Here is an 8,976-nt window from a genome sequence, read left to right on the forward strand (position 1 = left end):
CCTTTAAACAAAAGCGAGAAAATTTAGCAGCAGTCATGACAAAGGTATGGATGACCAGAGTCACTCAATCTCCACCTAAAAGATAAAAGATAGAAAATAATATAAATTGGCCTAAGAGAGAAGGGATGTTAGGGAAGACACCATCGTGACTTCTGGGATCAGTCAGCGGGCTGAGTCTCCCTCCCCCCAAGTGGAACCCTCCATTTTGGCTCCCGTGGCCTGGCAGCTGCCACCCCCTGTGACTCTGTTCTTGCTGGCCCTTTGGCACCGCCACGGCAGTATTGTGTTGTGTTGTGTTGTGCTGTGCTGTGCTGTGCTGTGCTGTGCTGTGCTGTGCTGTGTTGTGTTGTGTTGTGCTCGGCTGGCCGGCATTCACGGTTTGGCACCTGCCTTCATGGAGGCAGCAGTGCCAGCAGCACTGCGTCCCCATTCACCCCCCCACCCCAGGCTCTCCTGAAATCTAGGACATTTTTCTGAGGATTTGGGGATGAGAAAGCAGAGTGCCATGCGGCTTTGTACCAGACCACTCTTTGTTGGTGAAAAGGGAGAGGGAAGCACAAAGGTGCTTGGTTCCAGTGAAGTCCTTTGACACAAACATGCCCAGACCTGGTGCTGCGGCCTGAATTTCTCACAGAATATCTGCAGAGCACACGGACGCCAGTGCCGTGTGGTGAGGCAGGCAACACAGATGGGTTATGAGGTGGAGCTGGGGCAACCCTTCCCTTCTGCCCCACTGCTACAAATTTGTAAGGACTGCTGTGCATTGCTCTTACCTCTTCCTGGTGAGAGGAAAGGAAGAGCACAGGGTGTGAGGTGAAGGAGTTCGGAAACGTGCTACAAAGGCACTGAGGTTGGCCTCTACCTTACCACTGTGTTAAGCACCTGTACTTTCTCTCTCAGTATTTTAAATGCTGCCTCAGCAGAGATGTCACACACCTCCACCAAGAGGTCCCTGTGCGGTTGCAACCATCCCTTTCCATTTGCCCAGGGGACCGGGCTGGCTTTGCTCACTGTGACACACTTTTCTCCCTCGTGCCCACTCCTTCCCTCCTCCAGACTATCCCAAACAATAGGAGGTTTTGTCTCCACTCGGCATCCAGCAGCGGCGGTTCCTCAAGCCCCTAAGCCCTATATTGTGTGTGCGCCCTGGACTTAACCAGCACATTCCTGCCAGAGGTTAAGCCTGGGTGCCACGTGGATAATCTGAGATTTTTTTGCCTCCTGCTCCTCCAAGTGACCATGACAATAATAGGCCCGTGTGCATCGGCTGTTTTCCTGCCCCTTATGTCTTCTATCCATGGATGCTTTGTCACGACCACCCACACAATGGTATCATTCAGCACTGGTGGTGTCTTCGACCTGCCTGGTCCCAAAGCTGGCAACAGTCAGAGCGTGAGCCCCAACAGACCGGAGGGCTGCGAGGAAAGCTGTGGCCATGGTATGAGAGTGGGACTGGAGTGAGCTGCTAGAGTTGCAAAAGGGATCTTTGGAGCGCAAGAACAAGAAGGGCTGGAAGCTGGGAAGGCAGGGCACCACGGTGGGTGTCCCGAGCACAGCAACATTTTCGGGAACAAAGCAGGAAATCAGTGCTCAGGCAAGGATGGCAGCTGGGAAAGAGAAGCCAAGTGCTGGCCTTGGCAGGGGACAGGAGGGAAGGAGAATTTACCTTTTTCTTCCACATTGAAAATTCCCTTTTTCCCCTTCTCTCCTAGACATCAAGCTCTTTGCTCTGGCACTGGACTCCAGGCCAGAGTGCTAGGCCTCCCTCCTCATGTGGTTGCTTTCTTTCCTGATTAAAAGTGATTAGGCAGCCCTAAAGCCCGCAGAAATGTGACCGATGGGGATGGAGACAAAGAAGCCATTCAAGATCTCTTAAATCCCCAAGGCACTATTTAGAGAGCCCTGAAGAGAGCCCTGGAGCAGAACCACCCCATCACTGCCTACCTGTTCTCCCTCCTTCTGTGCCCTTCCTCACCAGCATCTTCTCCACCATGCCCTTCTCTGAAGCGGAGGTGCAGAGTGCCCGTGGTGCTTGGGAGAAGATCTATGTGGATGCCGAGGACAATGGGACAGCAGTGCTGGTCAGGTAAGGAAAGAGCCTACCCCGCTCTACCGCAGAGGGTTCAGCCAGGAACGGCAAGAAGGATGGAGCTGCCACCTAGAAGCACCTCGCGATGTGTTTGACGCAGCCCTCGCCAGAAATATTTTGGTTTGCTGGGGTTTATACCGCTTCAGGGAGGAAATAGTGCAGAGGAGGGATCCATACAAAGAAAAGCAAAAAGAAAGGGAGGAGAGGGCTGGAAAAGGAGGAAGAGACTGGAATGATTTCTTTACTGCACCCTACCAATCCCCCCGTAAATAGTGATGTATTTAAGGTAAAGAAAATAAAGTATGGTATAAAACAGAACAGGAACAAAACATGGGCCCTATTTCCCAATTTCCCTTTACCTCTGAACTACTTGAATCATTTTTTTCACATGTATATCTTCAGTACTTCTCTTGTGAGTCCCCTTCAGCCTTTCCAGTCTATAACTCGTATGTTTCATTGTATTTTGTCCCTCCTGTGATCTTTCCTCTTTTAGTCCTCACCCCGTTTTCTTCTCATCTCTCATAAGACACACATTTCTTCTATTCACTTTTCATATACCCTCTCTCAGGTGGGACTTACATCACCTCCATGTGCACTGGTCAGCCCAAATACTCTTTCTGTTCAGCACACCTTTGGTCTTCTTGTATATCACACCTTGTGCCTCAATAAATGTTATTCTCTGCTCTTTCCCTCTGTGGTCTACATACCCTGAGGACAGTTAGGGTTAGAAGTACAGTTATTAAATGTTAGCATCCAGTGGTTTGGCTCCTCAGGGTGTTTTACTGTAGAAAGTTTAGTCTTAGTGTCCCACAGACCCAGCCCAACCTTTAGAGAAGCTCTGGGCCCCGCAGTGCAAGAGAGACATGGACATACTGGGGAGAGCCCCACAGAGGGCTGATGAAGGGACCAGAGCAACTCTCCTGTGAAGAGAGGCTGAGAGCTGGGGCCATTCAGCCTGGGGAAGAGGAGGCTCGGGGGGAATTATCGATGTTTATAGGTACATGAAGGGAGGGTGCAAAGAGGATGGAGCCAGGCACTTGTCAGTGGCAGGACAAGAGGTACTGGGCACAAACTGGAACACAGGAGGTTCCCTCTGAACATCTGGAAGCACTTCTTCACTGCGTGGGTGACTGAGCACTGCCACAGGTTGCCCAGAGAGATTTTGGAGTCTCCCCTCTTGGAGATCCTTGTGTCCACCTGGACATGGTCCTGGGCAGCCTGCTCTGGGTGTCCCTGCTTGAGCAGGGGGCTTGGACTAAATAACCTCCAGAGTTCCCTTCCAACTCCAACCATTCTGTGATTCTGTGAAATGCAGTCTGGAATTTGCTAATGCTGTTTTAGGCAGGTAACTGGTTTATCCAACAAAGTAACCTGTTTTCTTACAAGCTTGACCAACGTGACTGTAATTGAGATATTATAACAGACAATTCCTTTATGAGAGGCATCGAACTGTGTTACCTTTGAATAAATGAAATGAGCAGTACTGAGTACACAAACAATAATCCATCACAAGCAGAAGAAAGCTCTGGGATGGACTCCAGGAAGGGGTTACCTAAGAAAAACAATGGTTGGTTTCTCCTTGAAAATACCCATTAAGATCAAAGTGGAGACATCTGCTGTCCAGAACATCCTTGTGACTGTGCACTGTCACACCCGCCCTGCCTGAATGCGTTCCCATGTCTCTGTGGATTGTATCTCCACCTAACTCCGAAGAGGTGTTTGCTTCAGGAGCAGTGGAGTTAATTCAGGAGAGGGCAGGCAGGCTGCTCCATGCAGATAGCACAGTTTCAGGTGCCTCCTGGCGTTAGGATGTGGAGCCACAGTTGCACATCCCTGTGAAGAAATAAGTGAAACTTGGGAGCAAAAGCAAAGCTGGTCAAACTGCTGTGAGTGACCCTCTCAGAAGAGCATAGGCCAGCAGCAAGCGCAGTGGTTTTAAGAAGCAGTGAGCCGAGTGCCCTGGGGAGACACAAGAAGGGTCAGGCTGCTGTGGGCACAGGGGTCATGCGTGGCTGGGAAGGGCAAAGGAGAACAAAGAAGTGCATGGGAAAGAGGAGTTTGTTCTAATAAAGGGAAGGAAAAAGGCCAACAAATACATAATGCAAGGCCTGGCACATGAATTCGTGTCTGCATTGGTACCTCAGTCCGCAAATTAGGCCCTCTCTCATTTCTCCACAGGATGTTTACTGAGCACCCAGATACCAAGTCCTACTTCACACATTTCAAAGGCATGGACTCCGCCGAAGAGATGAAACAGTCGGATCAGGTCAGGGGCCATGGCAAGAGGGTTTTCACTGCCATCAACGACATGGTGCAGCACCTGGACAACACTGAAGCTTTTCTTGGGATACTGAACCCGCTTGGCCAGAAACATGCCACCCAGCTCAAGGTCGACCCCAAAAACTTCAGGGTGAGCCAGCATCCATCTTCTCTGGGGGGTGTAGTAGTGACGGAATGATGTCTTCCCCTTGGAGGGGAAGAGCTGAGGAAAACAGGCTTTGTATGTGTAAATATATATAGGCGAGTGGAGTGGAGATAGTGGAAGGTGAGATGCTCAGTGTGGGAAGACTGCAGGAATGAGATGCCTGGCATCCGTTGGAGAGAAGGCTGTGCAGCAGTTGATGTACAAGCAAGTCTGCTCTGGTGGGAGCTGCAGACATGCCCATGAGTTGTAGCAGGTTTTCTCAGTGCAACAGTTGTCATTTTATCACAAGACACAGAAAAGCAGCCTACACTGAGCTTCAGTCCATGATGTCTATTTCTCTCTAATATCAGCAACTGAGCTTTACCAGGACACCTGAAACACTTGTTATTGAGCAACAACAGCAACAGCATTGCCATCGCTAAACAAACAGATGTGATACATAGAGGACCAAATGGCTTTCCCAAGTCCACCTGAAGTCACCAGCAGAGTGCATTTGTCTCTACCTAAGTCTTTAAGTGATTGTGTATATCAGGGCAGTCAACATTAAATAGAGATGGGGTGGTTAAAAATACAACAGTGACTGCAATTTGGGGTGAATTCTATGATGCATCTAATTTCCCACAACCTATTTCCAGTTCTGCGCACTACATACTCCTGAATTGCTTTTGTACCCCCTTTCCATTCTCCAAAAACCACAACTTAAAAATATGTTTTATCGTGCCTCCATTTATTATGGAGGAAATTTCACACTGTTTCTTCCCTTCTCCCTGTTTAGATCATCTGTGACATCATCTTGCAAATGATGGAGGAGAAATTTGGTGGAGACTGCAAAGCCTCTTTTGAGAAGGTGACCAATGAAATCTGCACTCACCTGAACAATGTCTACAAAGAAGCGGGTTGGTGAGGAAGTGTAACCTCTAGCCTCTTCAAACTTCTCACTAGCACTGATTTGCTGCTTTTGGGCCTCCAGCCACAGTTGGAAGAGCAAAAAAGTAAAAAAAGCAAAAAATATATGATAGGTGTTAATGTCAATAATTTCTGTAGCGAACTGAGTTTCCACAGTTAAATGAAAACTGCAGATACAACAAAGCCAAACAAATCCTGACGTGCCTTGCAGCTGAGGTGCTCCAAGTGGGTTCCTCTGACTACAGTCCTTGGAGACTACATTTAAAGACCAAGACTTGAAGCTTGCTGTTCCTGAAAGACTTGCTCCTTTCAGCAGCAACAGCCCAGAGAGAGAACCAGCAACTCCTTACCTTTCCATCCTCATCAATGATGAGCAGAAGACCATTTTGAAGCATTTCCTGGGTCAGGGACTTTGTAGAGGTCATTTTTTAAGAGACATGGGAGTTTCACATTTGAACCGCAGCAATGCGAGCAGAGGGGAGTGCTCCGTTTTTGGAGGAGACTAACATCTGGAAAAGAGACAGGGACAGCCCCAACTTGGGCAGGTCAACAGAGTCCCCCAGCTTGGGGAGAGGTGACTCAGAGCAGCTTCCAGTGCAGGTGGGGACATCTGCAGTGCCTGTATTTCTTGCTGCTACTCCCAGAAAATTGCTCTGGCCATGTGCCCAGGAGACAGCAATAACACCCAGCTCACTGTCGCCCACACTACCTCTCCTGCCGCAAGGCCTGTGTCTCCCTTCAGCTTAACTGAGTCCAGAACTGTTTAATTGCTTTTCCTTAGCCGTGGTGAAATCATCAGCTGATAACTGCAAATAACCACATGCCGTTTTGCTTAAGTGTAACACAATAAACAAAAAGAAAGCTGGTGTGTCCTCTCCTTTGTGGCGTGGAAAAGGCCCTTGCAATGCACAGGCCTTGCGGGAGCAGTGGCTGGGTACAGTGCATGGACACGGGTGGTACTGGGGGTACCAAAACCAGCTCAAGCCACCACCCAGACAGCCATCACACTCGCAGTAAGCATGCTCCTCTGATGACGGGAAAGGAAACGAAAAGTGAAACGATTCAATGATTTTGTAAATGGTTAAAAATGCAGAATTCCTTTTCATCCAATGCATAGTTTTCTTTACCCATCCCATTTGTTTGGCAAAAGATGCTGAAACCCCAAAGTCCAGACCATGAACTCTTGCCAGAGAGGGAGGATAGGGCAGGCTGCTCTACAGGGTGCAATATTCTGCCCTGTTAGGGGAGAACGGGAAGCATATTGCACAGCATCTTCAAAATCTCAAATCCCTTAGAGGCAGAACAAGTAAATTTAACACTCTGAAATGCTCAAAGCAACTCCCCTTTTTATTTATGTGTTGTAATGCACCTGCCGATGCCATGTGCCATGAAATGGATGCCTGGCATGGCAGGCTCCTTCTTGCCATCGGCATCCTGAGCTGACAGGGTCCTGACAGCAGCAGCTGATAGCGTAAGGCTCATTCAAAAAAGCTCAGGCTTAAGAAGAGAGGGAAAGGTCTCAGTGAGATAACAAATTTGTGACGTAGCATGGGTTGTATGACAAGTGCCCATGATAACTTGAATCAGCTAAGTTTGTATCTTAAGCCAGAATAGGGCAAACACAGGAAAAATACCACAGAGGGGAAAGGGTGTGAGAGGGAACTAATGGAGGACATTTATCACTTGGGCTAATGAAAATCCAAACACTTTCTAGTCATGTAGCTGGAGAAATAAAGCATCCCCACAAGTAAAACTTGATCTTGTAGAGATGAGCAAACACTTTTCTGATTCGAAATATTACCTAAACACTGTAGAAAGGCAGATGCACTTACATTCAGTTCATCAGCTTTGTTGAGTGAACTCAGACCTTCCAGTGCTTCCCTACAGGTGCTGGGGTGGGGGCAGCTTTGGTAAAATTCAGGGAATAGGAAAGAAATAAAGGAACACAGGCAAATCAGTGAGAGAAGTCTGAAAAAAATCATCCACTGTAGTGACAAAGCAGGAACTTGCACTCGCTGGGCATCCGTGTGCCCAGCTGCAATGGCACAGCCGGAGGAAGGTGGTGAGGGCACGGCCCTGGCAGGAACATGCCGCAGTGTTTCTGCCCCGTGCTGGGTGCCAGGGAGGTTCTGCTAGAGCAGGAGAGGAGCGGCAGAGCCTCAACTGCCTTACAAAGCACTTCTGGCACATGCAGTGCAGTGGATTTGAGCCAGTTCAGGGCATGGTTACACTAGTCAGATTGCGCGTGGTCAGCATCAAACAAGCCTAGGTCACGTAAGTGATTTTTTTTTTTTTCCCCAGCATGAGCCAGCAGCATCCCTGACTGAACTACTTGTTTCCTTGGCGGGGAGTAGAAATAGCAGCCTGTTGTTCTGCAGTATTTTGTATGCTCACCTCGGAGAGCCCAGACTTCTGGCATCCCTGGTGGCATTTTGCAGGAGGAAGCACTGCTGCGGTGCAGCTCCCCCTGCACAGCCCCCCGGGAGCAGGCGAGCTAGGGGCACGCTGCTGGTGCTGCTGATGCTGCTGATCTCCACCCCGCTCCCCGGCGGAATCCAGCTCTGCACTGCGTTACAGACAGAGGCAGAACTGCAGGACAAGGCAGACAATGGCTCCGAAATGTCAGAGCTGACACCTCGACTACGGTCTCATCATCCATCAAAGCAGTCGCTGCCCTGCCCTGTTGGAAGTCAGCAGTTCTTCATCCCGTTGCTCTGCTGCAAACCATTTTTAGCCTGGGAAGATGGCAGCACTGTGAGAAGTTGCAGTGGTTAGACACAAAGCCCCCAAGCCACTTATCACTGTCTAGTGATGGACACGCAGCCTCTCTGAGCCAGCGACATGAACAATGTTTAACCTTTGCACTCCTCACTGCGCATCACCATCAATACTCCGCTACAGTCAGCGTTAGGCAGATGATTTCAGCCTGGGAAGGGGCTGTTTGGTGACAGTGACTTCTGCTGTTGGCTGGGCTGTTCGCCACCCGTGTCGCTGCAGGACAACCCTGCCTGCCTGGCGCGTGGGGTGCAGCGCTGCCAGGAGTCTGGGAAGCTGCCCGGGATGATGGTCACCCCAGTAACAGGAGGAGAAAAGCCAGAGCCAGGAGGGAATTTTGTAATTGCCCTTGTGTGACTGTCCCTTGTGCGCCCACAAAGGGAAAGCAGAGATAAAGAGGAGAGCTGGTGCTAGGAACAAACGTTTCTTCCTCTCTTTTGTTTCCACCTGCTGATATGGCTCCCAGCAGTTCGCTCTTTCCTGGTTTTTCAGGCTGCAGTGAAAGCCAAAGCTCCAGGTCTTAGTGAGAAGAATGAAAGAAATGCACCAGCGGTCACCGTGCAAAAATTTATTGCTAAGAAGCAGGTAGAAAAAAAAGTGATCGAAGCCAGAAAAAAAGAGCAAGAACCATGAGACTCACGGAGGGTCATGCTGATGCTTTTTATAAGCCGCTGCATCAAGAATCGCAGAATGGCTGAGGTGGGAAGGGACTGCAGTCTCTTCCTCTTGCTGAACAAAGGGCAGCTACCCTGATGGTGGCATGCAAAATGTGGGATGAACA

General features: G+C 49.4%; 1 protein-coding gene across 1 annotated transcript; it reads left to right on the forward strand.

The window, feature by feature from the left end:
- Positions 1 to 310: 310 nt before the first annotated feature.
- On the forward strand, positions 311 to 6,284 carry LOC101802841 (cytoglobin-1). Its single transcript, XM_038168296.2, has 3 exons — positions 311 to 2,086; positions 4,268 to 4,499; positions 5,290 to 6,284. The coding sequence occupies exons 1-3, from the start codon at positions 1,992 to 1,994 to the stop codon at positions 5,416 to 5,418; spliced, it is 456 nt and encodes a 151-aa protein (XP_038024224.1). The 5' UTR covers positions 311 to 1,991; the 3' UTR covers positions 5,419 to 6,284.
- The last annotated feature ends 2,692 nt before the right edge of the window (positions 6,285 to 8,976 follow it).

The sequence above is a fragment of the Anas platyrhynchos genome, chromosome 1, assembly GCF_047663525.1.
Source record: "Anas platyrhynchos isolate ZD024472 breed Pekin duck chromosome 1, IASCAAS_PekinDuck_T2T, whole genome shotgun sequence".
In the NCBI taxonomy this organism is placed as follows: Eukaryota; Metazoa; Chordata; class Aves; order Anseriformes; family Anatidae; genus Anas; species Anas platyrhynchos.